At 48.9% G+C, this 20,280-nt stretch overlaps 2 protein-coding genes across 5 annotated transcripts in view; one reads left to right on the plus strand and one right to left on the minus strand.

Annotated features, from left to right (window-relative positions):
* Nucleotides 1-20,280, minus strand: part of Pigw (phosphatidylinositol glycan anchor biosynthesis, class W) — a 33,278-nt gene that overhangs the window by 10,518 nt on the left and 2,480 nt on the right. The gene's annotated exons all lie outside the window — the stretch shown is intronic.
* Nucleotides 1-20,280, plus strand: part of Myo19 (myosin XIX) — a 29,435-nt gene that overhangs the window by 6,834 nt on the left and 2,321 nt on the right. The window contains exons 6-25 of one of the 4 annotated variants that reach the window (XR_015630914.1): nucleotides 700-813; nucleotides 4,539-4,671; nucleotides 5,791-5,860; nucleotides 6,305-6,407; nucleotides 6,969-7,065; nucleotides 7,179-7,255; nucleotides 8,883-8,973; nucleotides 9,323-9,494; nucleotides 11,172-11,245; nucleotides 11,988-12,109; nucleotides 12,264-12,377; nucleotides 12,632-12,808; nucleotides 13,136-13,288; nucleotides 14,188-14,295; nucleotides 15,129-15,199; nucleotides 17,350-17,453; nucleotides 18,015-18,132; nucleotides 18,521-18,687; nucleotides 18,796-18,925; nucleotides 19,796-19,881. Coding sequence is in view for 2 of the 4 variants with exons in the window: in NM_001163736.1 (NP_001157208.1) it covers nucleotides 700-813; nucleotides 4,539-4,671; nucleotides 5,791-5,860; nucleotides 6,305-6,407; nucleotides 6,969-7,065; nucleotides 7,179-7,255; nucleotides 8,883-8,973; nucleotides 9,323-9,494; nucleotides 11,172-11,245; nucleotides 11,988-12,109; nucleotides 12,264-12,377; nucleotides 12,632-12,808; nucleotides 13,136-13,288; nucleotides 14,188-14,295; nucleotides 15,129-15,199; nucleotides 17,350-17,453; nucleotides 18,521-18,687; nucleotides 18,796-18,925; nucleotides 19,796-19,881 (2,163 nt within the window). In the remaining 2 variants the exon portion in view is untranslated. The remainder of the gene's footprint in view (nucleotides 1-699; nucleotides 814-4,538; nucleotides 4,672-5,790; nucleotides 5,861-6,304; nucleotides 6,408-6,968; nucleotides 7,066-7,178; nucleotides 7,256-8,882; nucleotides 8,974-9,322; nucleotides 9,495-11,171; nucleotides 11,246-11,987; nucleotides 12,110-12,263; nucleotides 12,378-12,631; nucleotides 12,809-13,135; nucleotides 13,289-14,187; nucleotides 14,296-15,128; nucleotides 15,200-17,349; nucleotides 17,454-18,014; nucleotides 18,133-18,520; nucleotides 18,688-18,795; nucleotides 18,926-19,795; nucleotides 19,882-20,280) is intronic. The other 3 variants (XR_015630915.1, NM_001163736.1, XM_087573707.1) reach the window with 3 other exon arrangements.

The raw sequence follows: 20,280 nt of genomic DNA on the forward strand, positions 1-20,280 counted from the left end.
GCTACAGAGCAGGTTCTAACCATGTGGACCAGCCTGCCCATCCTTAACGGGAAGGGGGCGGCTAGAGAGAGAGTTCAGTGGTTAAGAGCACTGACTGCTCTTCCAGAGGTCCTGAGCTCAATTCCCAGCAACCACGTGGTGGCTCACAACCATCTGTAATGAGATCTGATGGCCTCTTCTAATGCGTCTGAAGACAGCTACAGTGTACTCATATAAATAAAATAAATAAATCTTTAAAAAAAAAATAAGTTTAAAAAAAAAGAGCACTTTCTGGTCTCCCAGAGTACTAGGATTCAATTCCTAACACCAACCTGTTGGCTCACAGCTATCTTTTTAACTCCAGTCCCAGGGAGTCTGACATCAGATTCTGGCCTCCAAGGGCACTGTATGTATGTGGTACAGATATACATGCAACAAAACACCCATACACGTAAGATAATTATTTTTTAGTTTAAGAAATAAAATCAGAGAAGAGCATAAGGTCACAGAGAGCCAGAAGCTAGCTGCATCCATGATGAGAGAGCCTCGGTGGATGAATCAGCCGTAGGTATTCTGCAGTTAGGCCTAACTTCTGGCGCCCGGGCAAGTGTTTTTTGGAGGAACCATGCTAGCACCACTCCTGGTAGCCTACCAGTCTAGGCTGTCATTGGATCACCCACTCTTGAAAACCAGTACTCATGTGACTATTTGATATTCCAGAAATTAAAACCCCACATCTTCACAGTGGGTGAGCAGACCTACAGGAATGTCAAGAGCTTGATTGAGCCGATCAACCAATCCATTGTGGTCAGTGGAGAGAGCGGAGCAGGAAAGGTAAGAGTATCAGTTTTTTTATCTGGTCCTTCATACCTAGTGAGGTGAACAGAAAGGCAAGGGCCATTGCCTGTGGCATCATTGGCCTCCTAGTCATTCACGGGTAGGCTGCCAGGGAGTCTGTGTGCGGTGGTCAGCAAGCACCACACCAGAAGTCAGAAGGCAGGGCTCCAGGGCAGCCTCCACTGCTAGCTCTGCTGCCATGCTGGTAAGTTGCTTTCCCCTTTCGACCTTCTCACTGGCGATGCCCCTAGAATCTCTAGAAATAGCAGTCAGGGAGGCCAGCATCGCGTACAACAGATCAAGTACCTCAGAAAGGATTGTAACGTCGAAGGCCTCAGTCGTTTCAGTTATGAAATGGAACGGAATAGAGGGCCAGCACCAGCATGGGATTTCCGTGTGAGCATGAAGGAGCCTCTGTCGTTTGACATGATGGCACACACCTGTAATGCCGGGACTTAGGAAGTGATATAGGAAGATCACTCACCAGCCTGGAGTAGGTAGTGAGACACTTTATTTTGTTACACTTAGAGCATCAGGTTCAGTTCCCAGCAACTGTGTGGTGGTTAATAAGCGTCTGGAACTAGTTCCAGAAGATCTGATGCTCCCTCCTGACCTCTGTGGACAGACTTCAAAACCCTGCTAGGGCTGTCAGTGTGTGAGAGGCTCCCGCTATGGCCAGAGGGCCTTACAGACAGAGGAACCCCAGGAGGCGAGACGGGTGTTGCATAAACAAGGATTTCTACAGCCGACAACTCAGGCCTCACCCAGCTGCCTCTCCCTTCCCACAGCCTTTATGAGGGATTCTTTGGACTATAAGTCCTTTTTGCCTACACTGATGTCAGAGTACTATAGGACTGGGGAGAACCTGGCCTAAGACCAACACAAGCAGAACTCATTAACCCTTCACTGAGTAGCCATCATGACTAAGGGCTGGGCCTGCTTTCTGTTTTATTTTTTTAACTTTTAACTAGTTGCGGGTGGGGTGGCACTTGAACACAGCACATGTGTAGAGGCCAGAGGACAACTCTGGGAGTCAGCTCTCTCTCCACCGTGTGCATCCAAGGCCTGGAACTCAGGTCATCAGAATAGGCATTGAGAACCTTGACCTGTTAAGCAATCTTATTGGCTTTTTTTTTTTTTTTTGGATTTTTGCTGGACAAGAGATTAAACCCAGGACCCTGAATGTGCTACACAGGCATGCTACCAAAGAACTATGATATAAACCCTAGACTGTACTTTATTTTTTAATTCTGAGATGAGGTCTCAGTAAGTTGACCAGAATGACCTTGAACTCACTTGCATAGTTTAACTGTCTTGCCTCTATGGGCACCAGACACACCTGCAACCAAAACACCTGTAAACACAATAAAATAAAATTAAAACCTAAAATAAAAGACCCACTTCCAGGTATAGTCAGGATGGGGAATAGGGTCCCCCTATTATTCGCATATTAATTGGAGGTAACATTTCCGTCCACTGTACACCTTAAACAAAAAGGAAAAAACCAGTTGCCTGGGTTCAGCCACAAGCACAGAAACAATGCAGAACTCAGCTTGCTTGCACAGTGGGCTGGCCCAGAGCTGAGTGGTAGACTAACTGTCTGGCGTTCGCAGGGCCTTGAGTTCATTTCTTGGCACTACCAAAGTTATATACTAATCAAACCCAAAGTCAGTGGAAGAAAGACAGTGAGAAATAATAAGCTAGAAAACAAATGATATAAAAAAAAAAACAAATGAATTCCAAGGATTTTATTTTGCAGTGTAAGTTTTGAGTTGCAGCCCATATACACACAAGGTGAACGCTCTACCACTGAGCCACGTTCCCAGCAAACACAGCCTTTAAAAATGATGGATAAAATCTGCACACATAGACACATAAAATTAGATAAACTAATCTTTCTTTAAAAAATAAAAAAAGTTGGGCTGGAGAGATGATGGCTCAGCGGTTAAGAGCTCTGGCTGCTCTTCCAGAGGTCCTGAGTTCCATTCCCACCAACCACATGTAGGTCACAGCCATCTGTGATGTAATCTTGGCACGCTCTTCTGGCACACAGGCATATATGCAGCTAGAATACTGTATATATAAATAAATCTTTTTTTAAAAAAAGTTAAATTGATATTATTCTTGCAAAGAAAGTGCCAACCCCAGATACTTGCATTTGTGAATTCTGCCAAGCATTAAAAGAAGAAATGCTACAAACCCTCAAAGTCTGAAAGAAAATAGAAAAAAGCGAACACCTCCAACCTAAAGAATTTGTTAAGAAAAGAGGTAGGGTGGTATGCTAGGAGTTCAAGGCCAGGCTGAACCATAAGAACTTGTCTAAAAAAAGAAAAAAAAAAATCAGGGGAAAAGTTGTAGAGTAACTTATCAAGGTGATAGGACACAAAGTGAACATGGAAAGATCCAACTCTATTCTTTTATTCTTTTATTTTTTTAATTATTTATTTTATGTATATGAGTACACTGTCACTGTCTTCAGACACACTAGAAGAGGGCATTACAGATCCCATTACAGATGGCTGTGAGCCACCATGTGGTTGCTGGGAATTGAACTCAGGACCTCTGGAAGAGCAGTCAGTGCTCTTAACCACTGAGCCATCTCTCCAGTCCCAATCTATTCTTTTAATATTGTGGTGCACATTTATAATCTCTAAGGAGACAAAAGGACAGAGTTTTAGATATTTAAGAACTATATCTCATTTTGGCTGATTAAAACCAAAGAGTATACATTTTATTAGATTGACTTTAAAATAGAGCAATGTCATTTAGTAGGTTGTTTTTTGTTGATTTGTTTGTTTGTTTGTTTTTTATTGAAGTAGAGTCTCTCTGTGCATCCCTGACTGACCTGGAATTCACTCTGTAGACCAGGCTGGCCCTCACAGAAGTCCACCTATCTTTGCTTCTGGGGATTTGGGATTAAATTCACGCGCCACATGCTCAGCCAATAGTAGGTTTTATGAAAATAAAGTTGAAAAGATCTAGGTTTGGCTTTTTTCTATCGTTTTTCTATTTTGTTCCATCGGTTAAAAAATAGATGTAGCAAGGCAGGCGCAGGGTAGGGCACACCTTTAATCCCAGCACTCAGGAGGCAGAGGCACTCCGTCTCCTGAGTCCCAGCCTAGCCTGGTCTAGAGTGAGTTCCTGGGCATCCAGGGCTACACAGAGAAACCTGGTATTGGGAGCAGGGGGATGGATGTAGCTCAGCATGGAGAGTGAGCACTGGGGAGTCAAAAGTGGGAAGATTTCTGTGACCTCAAGGCCAGCCTGATCTACAAAGAAAGTTCTAGGCTGGCAAGGACTACATAGTGATAGCCTGTCCTAAAGGTAAATAAATAAGATTAAAAATAGATTCATAAACTAGTTATTAATTTCTCCAGGGTCTGTGAGCAGATGCACAGAAGGCCTCCTATAAAAGAATCACTAATAGCAGTGAGACCTCAGAGGTAGCCTACCAGGTCTGCGCTTGGGGTGTGGGGTGTCCCTCAAGCACTCCAGCCTCTTTCCTTAGAGCATCTTCTGAGCTGAGAGAAGCAGAGGTGTGCACCCCCACTTCAGAGGTAGGAAGTGCATTGCCCAAGGCACAGCTGAATTCAGCAGCCATGCATGTGTGCAGGCAGCAACATTTGATGGATAGAACACTCTGGTGGGCATCTCTCTCTTGGGGCTTGTAGCAGGAGGGAATAAGAATGAAGATTCTACCCGCATGGCTGTTTTTGCTACAGACATGGACATCCCGATGCCTGATGAAGTTCTATGCTGTGGTGGCTGCCTCACCTACTTCCTGTGAGAACCACAAGATGGCAGAGCGGATTGAAGAGCGGATCCTGAACTCCAACCCTGTCATGGAAGCTTTTGGTGAGCTCAGTGTCCTCTGCTGTACTCCAGTCCCATTTCCTCTGGGCCCCACCGCCTTCCCGGAGAGAGAGAACTTTAAGACCTCTCTCTGGGTTGGAGAATGACTCTTTCACTATCTAGGTTCCAACTTCTTCCTGGATTCCCTCAGCTTCTGTCTATTAAAGGTGCTACTATACACCCGGGATACAGCTTAGTGCTAGAGCCTAGCATCTGCGAGGCCCCTTTCTGGATCGAGCTGGTGCCATCTGGCACATCTAGAACAGATAGAAAGTGCCTCAACTCATCTAGTCTAAATCTTACCTTTCTGTTGAGTTTCCTAATGTTCCAAAAGAAGGACATTTGTCAGAGGTGGCATGGCTTGTGTGGGGGTGTTGTTTGGGAGATTTTTTGGTTTTTTGGTTTTGTTGTTGTTTTTTAGGGGAAGGGGGTTGTTTTGGTTTGTTTGGGATTTTTTTGTTTTTCCCCCACTATCTAGCTCTGGCTGGCTATCCTAGAACTCATTATGAAGACCAGGCTGTCCTCACACTCACAGATGTCTGCCAGCCTCTGGCCCTGATTAAAGGAGTGTGCAGTGACACCCTGGCTTATGGTGGTGTACCTTTCAGTGTCTATGTTGGGCCTGGAGTCCACGTGCTGCGTCTGTGTCTAAAACCAATAGCAGCACCTTGCTTTCACTGCTTCCTTGATTGGGGCTAGAGAGAGAACTCAGTGGTTAAAAGCATTGATTGCTCTTGGAGAGGACCTAACTTCAGTTCCCAGCATCCACATGATGGCTCACAGCCATCCCATAACTCTAGTTCCAAGGGCTTGACCACCTCTTCTGACCTCTTGCAGGTACCAGGCACATATGTGGTACACATACATGAATGCAGACAAAACACTCATACACATAAAAGAAAAAATCAGCCCTGACCACCTAGGCTTGTTCATTCCTGTCCCTGGTTCAGAACCCATTTGCCAAAGCCCATGTGCCCATTCCTTAATCCTGACCCCCATGGCGTAGAAATCAGCAAAGGGGCCTTTAGGTGACAGGGCAATAAGAGACAGGGACATGGCCACAGCAGCTTGTGAAAATCCTGCAAGCCTGGGGAGTGGTCTAACCACCGATGTGATCTCTAGGGAACGCATGCACACTGAGGAATAACAACAGCAGTCGCTTTGGGAAGTTCATCCAGCTCCAGCTGAACAGGTAATAGTTACTGCCATTCAGCAAATGGGACAGCAGAGATGGGGACCGGAAGCAACTGGGTAGCCACCCACCCGGGTCACCATGGGCAACAATCCTCAGAGCTTACCTGCTGTATCTGTGGGTTTCTCGAACTCAGTGGACTCTGGAGGTGTCCTGTTTTTAACCTAGGAAATCAACTGTGACCTTGAGCTATAGTGTTCTTATGGGCTGTGCACTCATGATGGCTTCTTGTGCTCAGAAATTTCTTGTTAAATGCCTCTTTGGAATAAAACCTCGAGCCAGAAGCTAGGGCATTGGCTCACAGGTGATTGTCATGCCTACGTGAGCTACACACAAGAGAATGTCCCACTCAAAGACATTCGGAATAGTGTTGTCTGAGACAGAGTCCTAATAAATGGCTGTGGGATGAAGGGATAGTAATAACGGGCCCTGCTTCTCCACCAGAGCCCAACAGATGACAGGAGCTGCAGTCCAGACCTACCTCCTAGAGAAAACCCGTGTGGCCTGTCAGGCCGCCAGTGAGAGGAACTTCCACATCTTCTACCAGGTCTGTGTCACATGCAAGGCTGTCCCTCTAGCCCAAGCACTCTCCATACCTGGCCCCTTGGTTTGCTCTCAGCAGAGCTGCTCACCAAGCAGTTTGGGCCCCAGGGCATGTTTCGCTTCCTCTATCAGACAGAAGGTCCTTGAGCAGGGCTCTGTCTAAGTAGAAGTTACACTACCCACACTAACCTGAGGACACCTTAGGAGAGGCACTTTCCCACCACAACATGAGGGCTGCTCTGGAATTATTCCTTCCCTGAACTGGGCTTCTTCAGGGCATTGCTAGGGCCCCTGGCACCCAGAAGCAGCTTCTTTTGGGGAGGATATACACTTCCCTAATTGAGATAAGGGCTCCCCTGCGAGAGTCATGTATTCTGCATCAGACCGCCAGCCTTCCAGGAAGATGGTTTCTCACTGAGGCTGGAGACATCCCAGAGATGTTCCTTTTACCCCGTGCTCTGTGCTCAGACTTTCAGTGTTGCTGCCAGTTCTTGCTCCTCATTCTAACCCCAGGCTTGCAGAGCTCCCCAGCCCTGCTCAGCCCCCTGTACGCCCCTTCCCGCAGATTTGCAAAGGAGCCACCAAGGAAGAAAGGCTCCAGTGGTGCCTCCCTGAGGGAACTGCCTTCTCCTGGCTACCCAATCCAGAAAGCAGTCTGGAAGGTAGGAGAAGCTTCCCTAGACTGCCCCAAAGCCCTACCCATTCTACCCAGGGCCTGTCTCCTTTCCCCCACTGACCCTGCTGACCACTGGGCTGTGACATGGATTCTTTTCAGAGGATTGTTTCGAGGTGACCAGAGAGGCCATGCTCCATCTGGGCATCGACACCCCCACCCAGAACAACATCTTTAAGGTCAGAAGAAAAGCCATGCTACTTACACTCAGAGGTGACCATAGCCCTTTCCATGGATTGTCCCTGGACTTGGGACTCTATTGCCATGAGCGCCTAGGACTTCAGGCCCTATTGTACCATATCCAAGGAGCTGGCTGCCACTCTGGACTGGGTCATAAGACGGTGACACATCATGTAGTCCTTTAGTAATTAACATGGTGCAGTGACCCACAAGCTCAAAACACAAGCACCTCAGGGCGGGTTTTATTACCATGACAAGAATGAAGAATCTTTTCCTGCTGTCTAACACTTTAAAGCTTAAAAATTATTCATGGGGTTGGGGATTTAGCTCAGTGGTAGAGCGCTTGCCTAGCAAGCGCAAGGCCCTGGGTTTGGTCCCCAGCTCCGAGAAAAAGAAAAAAGAAAAAAAAATTATTCACACCTCTTAGCTCACTTGGTTTTATCAACAGTCTCTTGAACATAAAGATTATTTCCATTTTATACTTGAGAAAAGCAGAGGTAGAGAAACCTAAGGCATCACTAAGTGACAAAGTTGGTTTCAGGAGTTGTCATTCCAAATGCCCACCTCTTCCCTGACCCTGTCCTCTGCCTCTCCTTCTCCCTCTGGGAACCCAGACAGCTGGCCTCATCTGCCTTTGCTGAAGGCCAACTGCTTTCCTCACTTTCTCATCCCCTAAAGCCACCAGTTGTAATGTATAGGGTAGGCTGGGGACAGGGACAGGGAAGCCATTGCAGGAAGAGGATACTGATGGCCTCCACAGGGTGTTTAAGAAGCTAAAGTGCCATTCCCAGTATGGACGCTGAGATAAAGGGCAGTCCATGGAGACAGGCCAGAGGAAGTGACATACTTACATGGCAGGGAAGACACCCTGATCAGAAAGGTGGTCTCCCACTGCCAGACTCATCCATTCCACTGAAGATGTGCCCCAGCCATACTGTCCTGGTAGTTTGGGACCAAAAGACCAGTAGCATATAGAGATAATCTGTCTTGGGACCAGACAGCAATGGCAGGAGAGGCTCTGTTCTCTTAGTATGAGGTCCAGGGGTTCCAAGGTTACTGGTTCTTCCAAGGGTTCTCCTTGCCATCTTCTTGGAAGTTGCCTGTATAGGTCACTGAAGGCACAGGCAGAAGGGTGGCACCTACAGCCAACACCAGGATGTCAGCTCCTCCTCTAGGCTGGACTATCACAGCCCAGCAATGCTGAGGAAGGGCCCAGGAAACCATGGCTAAGCCCCATCAGGCAGAAATGCCTCGGCCAGTAACTAACAGAAGCAGTACTCCTGTGCGGACTGTTCTGAAGAGCAAGCAGTGGGACAGAGGATGGATGGAGGCAGGCCCTGCTGGTTGCTCTGGAAGTTCTCTGAAGTCCTGCTGCCTAGACGTCTGCTAATCTCACCTCTCTCCTAGGCTGACATTAACCTCCTAACTCTGTTATGGGCACCCTCATGGTATGTCCTCACAGAATGCTGATGAGATTGTGTGGGATCTCAACCATACAAAATCATGTCTGACAGAAATAGAAGGGGCAGTCATCGGGAGCTCCCTTCTGTTGTGATATCAGCATAAGGACTCACCTTCTTGATCAGGTCAAGCCCCCGCTTCCTGACTGTCCTTTCCGCCCTTCAGGTCCTAGCTGGACTACTGCACCTTGGCAATGTCCACTTCGTTGACTCAGAGGATGAAGCCCAGCCCTGCCAACTGATGGATGGTACCAAGGGTGAGAGAAGAGGATGGGAAATGCACCTGGCAGGAATGACTAGTGTTAGTGGACTGCAGTGGGAAATTAAAGGGTGATTAAACCCTTGATTAAACCGTCTGCTGTAGGGCCCACCATGGATAATTTTATCCTGAGCCTCTGATGAAGCCAACAGTGTTGTCTCTAACAATCAGAGTCAGGTGGCTTGGAAAGTGATTTGTCCAACTGTAACACTGTGACTTCAAGTCCTGCCTCTGCCACATAAGGAGGCCTTGGGCAAGCCTCTTCATCCATCAGAACCTGTGTTTCCTCCGTCCGTCCACTCGGTTCCAGTGAGGGTGTTTGCCTAAGGAGGACTCTCCTCTCCCAGGCTCTGTCAGGACCTCAGCCTTGCTGCTGCAGCTCCCAGACAACATGCTGCTGGAGAGCATGCAGATTCGAACCATCAAGGCAGGCAAGCAGCAGCAGGTGTTCCAGAAGCCCTGCTCCAGAGCTGAGTGTGACACACGCAGAGACTGTCTGGCCAAACTGATCTATGCACGGTGAGTGATTTACTCTGGGCCTTCACTTCCCCATAGCTTCTTAGCCTGTCTGGGATTGGACCACACATTGTCAGGCAGTAGATATAGGTCCAAAGTGGAGGAGGCTGGAGGACACAGACCAGTTGCTGGGCTCCCAGGAGATGCAGGGCACGGCTTCCACGTTTGCCCTAACACTGCCTTGGGCTCTGCCTGTACTGAATGGAGAAGCTGCTCCAAAGGCGATCTCCACCTTTACAGGTCCAAGCTCAGACTGCTGAGTAGTAGATGGGCTCCTCTGTCACCGTACCCTTCATCCGGGCAGTTAGAGAGATGGTAGTGGAGCCAGAAGCTCAGTTCCCAGTCAGTGCCCCATATAAGAAGCTGGAGCCCAGTGCAGCAGGGAAGGTGGTCCTCACCTTTCTTGGGACATGACATAGGCACCTCCGTCCTCTGACCATGTGGTCAAATACTGTGTCATCTTGAGTTCTGAGAACCCTCAGAGTACCCTGTAAAGGCTCTCAGGAGCTCAGGCTCCCCTGAGATTATGACAGCCGGTGTTTATATAGGTATGTGAGATCTTGGACAACCCTGTTCAGAGCCAGGAATCTAAGGTCTTCTAAGCCCATGCCAACTAGAGACAGGTACTTCTGCCTCAAAGCAGGTTTTAGGTCAGAAGTTGTGGGGGTTTTGTATTTTGGGTTATTTTAAGACAGGGTCTCACTGTGTAACTCTGGCTGGCCTGGACCTCACTGTCAGTGCTGTAATTAAAGGTGAGTGCAACTACACCCAGCAGCCAAAGGATTTTTAAGTAACTCTAAAGCTACACAATGGAAATTTAGAACAAGCTTCTAGCTAAAGAGCATTTTACACGGGCTGGAGAGATGGCTCAGCGGTTAAGAGCACTGACTGTTCTTCCAGAGGTCCTGAGTTCAATTCCCAGCAACCACATGGTAGCTCACAAACATCTATAATGAGATCTGGGGTCATCTTCTGGCCTGCAGGCACACATGCAGATAGAAAGCTGTATTATGTATACATAATAAATAAATAAATATTTTTTTAAAAAAAGAGAGAGATTACTTAAGTATGCCTTAAGAGAAACTAAGGCATAGCAGCCACCTCTAAACCCAGCACATTTTAGGCTGAAGTAGAGGTTGCTAGTTCTATACTAGAGTCTATATGTAGGCCCTGTTTCCAAAATGGGGAAAATGGGGAAGGCAATGTGTAGGAAAGGGGTCTGTTGAACAGTCCTGTGCTTGGTATCACCTTGTAGAGCGGTCTCATTTTCTCGGGGCCAGCAACAATTTCAGAGTAGGGTGTGCCATTATTATTGTGATTTGGCCCCCTTGTGCAGGCTTGAGAAGAATGTGGCAGCTCTGTAAGCATGTTCTGGGGCCATTCAGTGTACTCAGCTTCTTACAAACACAACTGGGACTTGCCTACATCTTCTAGGCAGGGCCTTAGGTGGCAGTGGGTCACATGACTGATGCAGACCTACACCCTGCCTGACAGATTAGATCTGTGTATACCTGGAAATGTAAATGCCCAGAGCCTGCCTCTGCAGTAGGTCAAAATTGCACAAGCCAGAAACAAGAGGACTTAGCCTTTGGTCTGGCATGTTCAGAACTCAGGGCCTTTTAGCATGTGGTACCCCCTGGAAGGGCAATTTCACCACATCCTATGCTTTCCCATCAACAGGCTATTCGACTGGCTGGTATCTGTGATCAACAGCAGCATCTGTGCAGACTTCAGCTCATGGACTGCCTTCATAGGTAACAGGGCTTACCCTGCCGGAAACACTCCAGAAAATAAGCAGATGGACCCTGGGTGGAGGAAGGGTCCTGGGTCACTTGGGTACCTGTGAGCAGCCCCTTTCCTCTCTCTACTACTGTCCCCATCCATCCATCCATCCATCCATCCATCCATCCATCCGTCTGTCCGTCCGTCCTTCCATCTGTCCATCCAGGAGTTTGGTGATATTTCTGTTTGATTGCCCACATATGACATGTCCGTGGCTCTCAGACCAGTTTATGTCTTATCCCTAATGGTCCTTTTTCTCCTAGATACTTAGCTCCAGTCCCAGGAAGGTAGTCAGACACAGTTGAGGGCAGTATTGTAATTTTGGGTTGGATGAGTCAAATAGGGAGAAATTAAAGCCAACACAGTTTGCTTAAAGAGGTGGGCATCAGCTAGGCTGCTGAGATAAGGTCCTCTGAACAAGGTTGATACAGAGAACATCCCCAGTATCACACAAAAAACAGGACTTGTATCCACAAGGGAAAGCCTGTGGGGATTTAGATTTGAAAGTGGGCTAATGCCTGGCTGCCCTTCATTCAGATTTTTGGCTTTCTACTCGCTCTGATGTGGTATGGGGGAGGGAAGAAGTCCTGGGACCTACATAAGTGGCTTGTGGGAGTAGCTGATTGTCATCACCCAACCTCATCCCAAGACTGAGGCCTCAGCAAGGGGCCAGCCACCATGTGGTAGCCCCATGGCTCTCTCCTCTCTTCCCAGGTCTGCTAGATGTGTACGGGTTTGAGTCATTTCCTGACAACAGTCTGGAACAGTTGTGCATCAATTATGCCAATGAGAAGCTACAGCAGCACTTCGTGGCTCACTACCTCAGGGCCCAGCAGGTGAGGAATAGGTCAAGGCAAGTCATCCTGGAGGCACCTTTGTTCCTTGTTTTATTGATAAATAACAACTGTATGTAAGGAGGTGTTTTAATATACTCTTGTATATATCCTTAATGCTATACTGGAACTTGCTTTCTCTCATCCCTGCTCCTAGGAGGAATATGAAGTTGAGGGCCTGGAGTGGTCATTTGTCAACTACCAGGACAACCAGACCTGTTTAGATCTCCTCGAAGGGAGCCCCATCAGCATCTGTTCCCTCATAAATGAGGTAAGGAGGTTAAGCCAGTGAGCCAAGCAACAGAGTTAGACTCTTGGCTTTTCTGGTGCCTTGGTGATTATTTTGTGTGCTCTTTTGTCCATCTCTCTCCCCCATCTACAAATTATTGTGCTAATCCCTGTGCTTTCCCTGGAGTTGCTATAATGCTTGTGTTACAACTCTGCTACCATGGGTCCAGACACCAAGGATGCTGAAGGTGTGGGAAGACCTCATCATTGTGATGCTTGCCCACTCCCATCCTATAGGAATGCCGCCTTAACCGTCCGAGCAGTGCAGCACAACTACAGACACGCATTGAGAGCACGCTGGCAGGCAGGCCCTGCCTGGGCCATAACAAGCTCAGCCGGGAGCCCAGCTTTGTGGTGATGCATTTCGCAGGACCTGTACGGTACTGCACAGCGGGCCTAGTGGAAAAGAACAAGGTAAGCCTGGGCCACAGCATATATATAGCTCCTGGGTAAGAAAGCTGAGTCACTGCTGCATGTACAAAGTAGTTCCTATAGGGCATCCTCTTTCTCCTCAGTGTCCTCTCCTCAAAATCCAGGCTCGTCTCTTGAGCCCTGCCTAAGATCTTTGCTAATCCATCCTGACCTGCCGTGAAGTGGTCCATGCTGTCCATGTCTTCTTGGCCAGCAGGCCCAGTCTTCTTGGGATTCTAGCCTGCCCTCCCAGGAAGCCCAGTACTTGGGGACGGGTAGCCAGCACTAGGAAGCAGCTCACCTCTCTGCCACCCTTGCCCTTCCCAATAGGACCCTGTTCCCCCTGAGCTGACTGGGCTCCTGCAGCAATCCCAAGACCCCCTGCTCATGATGCTGTTTCCTGCTAACCCTGAAGAGAAGACCCAGGAGGAGCTGTCTGGCCAGAGCAGGGCTCCTGCATTGACTGTGGTGTCCAAGTTCAAGGTGGGTCTAGTGGTGCTGACATGAAGTGCTCCATACAATGGTCTACTGAGTGTTCCTCAGACTGGGGCTGTTTACTGGGGAGCAGTGATGTGCGATGCAGAAATGGTCCCTGTCTCATCAAGTTTATGCTTCAGTGTAAAAGACAGGGAACAGACAAGACATCACCGGGTGTAAGGATAAGGTCTAATGTGGCGACTCTCAGCCTCTGCTGATGGGGTAATCATAGGAGAGTAACACTATATGGAGCTGTGACTGCCCTGTTTAAACCCTGTGCTTGGCTAGACCAAACTACCACATCCCTTGGTTTATGTGGTCATGTGATAACATGTGAAACTTGTTCAAGCTGCTCACCTTCCTGGGGTTTCCTGACCACTGCCCTTCAACAGTGTTTTCACCTACCCTGTCCCTTTTTTCATTTCTTCTGTTCAAATGCTAGCCCCCACTATACTACCAAGTTTACTGTCTGATGAGCGTGCTACAGCCAGAGCCTCAGACACTACCAAGAGCTCCCACACAGCCTGTGTGTCATTAGGCTGAGCTAAGCGATGTCTGAGTCACATCCAGTTGGCACATGGAGCAGGCTTAATAATGGAACAGCAGGGGTGGTGTGAAGCTGTTCTGTAGGAAAATGATCCTGGGGAAGAGAGGACAGGGAAAGCCCCAGACCAGAGGCTAAGTCAGTAAGAGTCACTGGTCCAGAAGCATCCTTGATAAATAAAGGGTGTGAAGTAAGGGTGCTTTGCACACATTCTTTAAAAACTTCCAGTCATCACCAGGGTATATGTGAGCCTGATCTCAAGGCTGGGAGGGCCTCCAAAGATACAACACCATCACTAACTAGCATCTAGCTTAGGACCTTGAGCTGCCCCAGTCCTAACCCCAGATTCTTGTGTCTTCAGGCCTCACTGGAACAGCTCCTGCAGGTCCTGCATAAAACAACCCCCCACTACATTCGCTGCATCAAGCCCAACAGCCAGAGTCAGCCGCAGACTTTCCTCCAGGAAGAGGTAACTAACCCTGAGCTACCGCTACCTCTCACCAAGAATAACGAGGAGAGCATCTCCAGATGGGATGCTCACCGGCAGTCTCTTAGGCTGGGCCTCACATTAAGGACGGGCTTATTTCCCTGCTCTGACAGGGTAGTCACCAGTGGCTGTATGGTCTGTACACTCCACCAAAGTCTGACCAAGGTGGCACACGGGGATGCTAGAGTATCTGGCTCCCTGCTCACCTAGCCCATCCCTGACAAGAGACTTGAAACTGCTCAAGGTAATGGTGTTTTCTGATTTGTTCAATATCTGCACAGTCCATGAAGTATGGCTATCTCTGGACTGTCAGTCTCATTTTCCAGTTTACATTAAATCATTCCTCAGGATTTCAGGTTCTGAGAGAATAATAGATGATATGTGAGTTCTGGACAGCACTGAAGAATGTCCCACAGTCACCTGCTAAATGTGCCTGTGTAGCCAAAGATGACTTGGTGAAGTTTGGGTTCAAATCAAACACAACCGTTTTTGCTCGAGCAACTCTGATGCAGGAAGAGAACAGGCAGTTCTGTATTGTGAAGCGGTGTCAGTCCTGCGGATGTGAGAGACAGAACCAGGCCTGCGTCTGTTTTTGTGAGCCTTAGCTATAGGAAGAGCCAGGTACCAGACAGGACCTTTGCAGCTTCACCAGGACCTATTTAGCAGAGATTATCAGGCCCTCTCGGTTTCTCATGATTCCCACAGAGACAGATATCTCCATCAGCCAATTCTGCCTGTCGGTAAAGGTCAGGACGAGAGAGGCAGAAGAAATGACGTTCCTGGCCCGTACTTGCTTTCTCTCCCCACCCATATAGGTCCTGAACCAGTTAGAGGCCTGTGGTCTTGTGGAGACCATCCACATCAGTGCTGCTGGCTTTCCCATCCGGTAAGTAAGCCACATTGCTGTAGGACCAAAGCCTGGTGGCACTCAGAACTTGGGACAGACTGGGAGGTGGGAATTAGGAGAATGGCAGGTGTGTGGATGGCAGGTGTGTGGATGGCAGGTGTGTGGATGGCAGGTGTTCGGATGGCAGGTGTGTGGCAGTCTACCTGGAAGGCAAGGGATAGCACCTGTACATTTACTCTGTCACTCTATAATCTCTGCCCTGGTAGGACTACACTCCCATGGAAACAAGAACATTAAGTATGAGCCAGACACGGTAGTGCACACCTATGATCTCAGCACTCCAAACGAGACAGGAAGATCAACATTAAGGCAAGCCTGGGCTATATAGCGAGTTTGAGGCCAGACTGAGATAGAGTGGGAGACCCTAGTGAATCACGTAAGAATGATTCAAAAATCAACAAAAGGGCTGGGTGGGTGCTAGAGAGATCGATGACTCTGAGGTTCAGAGTACAAACTACTCTTACAGAGGACCCAAGTTTGGTTCCCAGCATCCACACAGGGCAGATCACACTGCCTGAGAGTCCAGCTCCAACGACCCCTCGGGCTTCATGGGTGTCAGCACTTACAGGTACAGACCCACACCCACCCACCCACTCCACACAGATGTAATTAAGTAGAATATAAATACATCTTTTTTAAGGGTCTAGGGTTTGGCGCACTGGCTACTCTCCAGAAAGACTGGAGTTCAATTCCCAGCATGCACATAGCAGCTAACAGTCATCTATTAATTCCAGTTCCAGGGCATCGGAATCCTTCCTCTGGCCTCCACAGTCACCAGGCATGCACATGTTACACAGACATATACGCCGGCAAAACTCTCATATATATAATGTTTTTAATTTACAAAGCCAATTTTTTAAAGAATCAGTAAACAAATTTTAAAAGGGTCTGGGGAAATGGCTCATGGGTAAAGAGCTTGCTGGGACCGAAGTCTGGGTCTCCACGGTCCATGTTATTTAAGCTAGGTATGGCAATAAGCATTGTAGTCCCAGTTCTGGGAGATGGACACAGAATTTCATGGGTCTACTGGCCAGCCAGTGTAACCAACCAGTCAGTGAGCTGCAGGCTCAATAAGAAACTCTCTCTCAAAAAAATTGAGAGCTAGAGAGAAAGGCTTCCATTGTCAAATTAAAGCCTTCACCTGTGCAGGCATGCACACACTTAACGCAGATAACACACCTACACACAAGTGTAAGTACAACTAGTGCTGAGAAACAGAATTTGTTGCTGGCATGCAGGGAGAATCCACGGGCTGGTTATCCGTGTAGGCCCAGAGAAAAGGAAAGGGCCCGCCAGGGAGACTTAGAACAGAGAAAAGCCATAGTGAGGTACCAGGGGACTGGGCCACCGAGAAGGAGCAGGATGTAAGCGAACAGGGGCCAGATGGAGCAGGCTCGAGACCCGTCACAGTTGCTCTGAGTGCACTGGAAGCTGCTGGTGTGAGAAGGGAGTGGCAGTATCTTGTATTCTCAGAGAATCCTTGTCTGCTCACTGGAGGGCGGGTGCAGGGTTAGGATAGACGGAAGTTGAGTGAGGAGGCTGTTGCTGATATCATGGAGCAGGATTAGCTGTGAAAACTGGGAGCAATGGGGCAAACTGAGATATAGTTGACAGTAAAGAGAACTGGACAGTTCTTCAGACTCGTGTGAGGCCTCAGCTTCCAGGCTGTAGAGAGAACTTGCTGTTTTCTGGGGCAGATGGTTGAATCAGGACAGTTTAGCAAAATGGGTTAGTCTTGGGGAGACCCGAGTTGGAGTGTTTCAAGAACCGTGCAGGCACATGTTGTCTGTCCTCAGTGCGTGTGAGCACCCCACTGCCACCAGGGACGCCTACCACACCACATGGAAGTCAGAGGACCACTTAGCAAGACCATTCCTCTTCCACCGGATGGGTCTCCAGGATGGAACTCAGGTTGTCAGGCTTGGCAACCGGCATTTTTATTTGTCTTGCCAGCCACAAACTCAATTTTACATGGTATCTGCAGGCTTCCCACTGAGTGACCCTGGGCATCTCTAGAACACACCCTCCTCCATTCATCCAGTGTGATCGTCAGGGCAGCACTGGCTTTGAGTTCCAGCTAGGGACCTGGCTGACAAAGTCATTCTCTTTTTGCCTGCTTTGGCTTCTAGGGTCTCTCACCAGAACTTCATGGAAAGATATAAATTGCTAACAAGACTCCGACCTCGTACATCCTCTGGCCTCAGGAGCCTGTGTCCTGCCAAAGGGTCCTCTGGTGAGTGGGGCCTGCTTTTCATCATTTGTTCACCCCTAAGTTACGGAGGACTTCCCTGTGCATCCTTGGGGAGGAGGGTTCAGAGACTAATGGTTGCTGGAATAATGTGAGCAATAAACCCTAGCTGACAACAGTGTAGGCAGAGAGCTTCCTCTGGTGCCAGGGAGAGGTGGACATGGGTGAGCATTTTGGCTAATCCCACGAGAGGAGATAAACTGGATTAACCACGTGACAACCACTGCACATGACATAATCTGGACAGAAGCTTCAGGCATGAGATAAGCCAGAGGATGTGAGCAACTCCACACAGTAGCAGTGAGTAAGGCTGGGGAGAGAAGTTGTCTGACAGTGTAGCTGTCCATTCTAGGAATGTAGAAATGTTAAGGAAAGGTGGAGGGACAGACCCAAGGACAGATCTCAGCCCAACCACAGCTGCTCCCCAACCCACACTCTTCTGGGCCCCATCAGCGAGTTCTCTTCCTCTTAGGAGTTGTGTCACGTTCCCTTCTCTCCCTTTCTTTCTCCTCTCTCCATGGTTTGCTCTCCTGTCTCTCTTCCAAGCCCCTCTGGGCGCTGGTCCATTTTGTGGATGTCTCTCATCTCTCGTCTCCAGCATCTGCTTTGGTGGCCTCTGTCTCCAGAGAGGCTCTAGGCAGCTAACTGTGGTCAGAGCCCTCAGGTAAATCCTCCCACACAGGAGGCAGCCCTGCAAGTCTGGGAGGACTATCACATAGCTGGGTGTGTTCTCCCTTTTCTACACATGACTGACTGGAAGGGGTAAGGGGTGGGGCTGAGGGAGTGGCCAAGGAGCCTGGGATTCCCTTCTGCAGGCTTCCAACTCCCCTTGCCAGCTGCCCAAGGAGGCTTCAGAACACCCCCAAACAGCCAGGACTTTGGGGGACACAAGGGCTATCTCTACTCACAAAAAAAGGGGATAAGAAAGAAACGACTAGATCTAGAACTGCAAGAAAGAGGCTTAAAGAGCTCTAGGAGTGCACAGTCCATTTCTTCAGGCTTCGGAGCATACAGGAAAGCAGGGACTAATGAAGCCTTTCTCCTACCCCCAGAGCAGCCTCTGTGTGCCAAGGAGGCCACACTGCAGCCTCTACTACAGGACATTCTCCATGCTCTGCCAGCTTTAATTCAGACAGCAACCACTCCCAGTGACCCAGCTAAGACTGCACAAATCCCACTATACTGTGGCAGGACAAAGATTTTCATGACTGACTCCATGGTAAACTGGCTGGGGGGTGAATTACAGGTACAGCTTTGAGTGTAGGCCCTCCTCAGGAGGAGGAGGAGGAGGAGAGGCCACACACCTCAATAGATTCCCTTCTCTCAGCTAGAGCTTCTGGAATGTGGGCGTGCCCAGATGCTAGAGCAGTGTGCCCGCTGCATCCAGTGTGGCTGGAGGCGACACCGGCTCCAAAAGCAGGAGAAGCAGAGGCGGGCGGCCGTGATCATTCAGGCAGGTAGGTGAGCTGGTCCATGGCGGTGTGGCCAACCATCCTGGCAGGCTTATCTCATAAAGGCCAAGTATAGTGCCACACCTGGGAGCCCAGCACTGGGGGCCTGAGAAGGAAGATCTCGTTTGGTGCCAGCCTGGACTACGTAGAGGCCTTGTCTCCAAGAAAACAATATGAATTTGTTTTTTTGCAATGCCACAAGTCAAACCCAGGGCTTCAGTCATGCTAGGCAAGAGCTATACCACAGAGGTACAAATCTACACAAACGAAAGGTTGTAAAGGCACAGATAACCCAGATTCCTCTTCCTTAGGCACTGCTGTGGACTGAGCCTGAGATGGGCCCTTGGCAGTGAGAGCTCCCGATGGCCCTTCAGTGTGTGGGTATCTGCAAGACTGAACAGTGTTGCATTTTTTAAGATTTACTCCCAGGGTTGGGGATTTAGCTCAGTGGTAGAGCGCTTGCCTACCAAGCGCAAGGCCCTGGGTTCGGTCCCCAGCTCCGAAAAATAGAAAAGAAAAAAAAAAAAAAAAAAGATTTACTCCCATGTCAGGAGGCAGGGGGTAGGGGGCCTATATGTGCGTGTAAGACTGTGTTACCTTATGCATGCAGCTGCCCTTGGAGGCCAGAAGTGAGAGTCAGATCTCTTGGAACTGGAGTCAAGAGAGTGTGAACCACCATGTGGGTGCTGGGAACCAAATCTGGGTGTTCTGCAAGAGCAGTAAGTGCTCTTAACCACAGAGCCATCTTTCCAGCCCCTCAGGAACGACTTTTGTGTTGACAGAGTGTGTCACTAGAAGAACAGATTTCATACTTCCCTCTGGTGCTGGCCACGCAACTAATAGTTCTAATGGTTTTGATGTCTGCTGTTTGCTTAGCTTTTCGGTCCTGGTTAACTCGGAAACACATCAGAAGGTTACACATAGCTGCCACAGTCATCAAGCACGCATGGCATAAGTGGAGAGTGAGTATGACTGGGGCCAGGGTGGGCAGTACTTGAAGACTGGGCTTCTGACAGGCCGAGAGGGAATGTCTGCCGCTGTGGTGTGGGTGTATTGTTAGGCCACAAAGCCTCTCAGCTTGTGTCCGTCCTCTTCATGAGGTTGGCTGAGTGGCATGTGCAGCTCCAGGAACAAACTGTCAAAGGACTGCGGTTTCTTTACGTTCTGCCATGTGCAGCCAGTCTAGTTCAGGGCATTGCAGCCAAAGGCCTCCAGTTACCTTGTCAAGATGATTTTCTATCTGCTAGAAAGATCTAGTGCGATGGCTGTGCGATGGCTCAGCAGGTAAAGGGGCTTGCTGCCAAGCCCATCCCACCTGAGTTCAACCCCAGGGACCCTCACGGTTGGCAACAAAGGCCCAA

The sequence above is a fragment of the Rattus norvegicus genome, chromosome 10 (genome assembly GCF_021556685.1).
Source record: "Rattus norvegicus strain SHRSP/BbbUtx chromosome 10, alternate assembly SHRSP_T2T, whole genome shotgun sequence".
NCBI classification, from domain to species: Eukaryota; Metazoa; Chordata; class Mammalia; order Rodentia; family Muridae; genus Rattus; species Rattus norvegicus.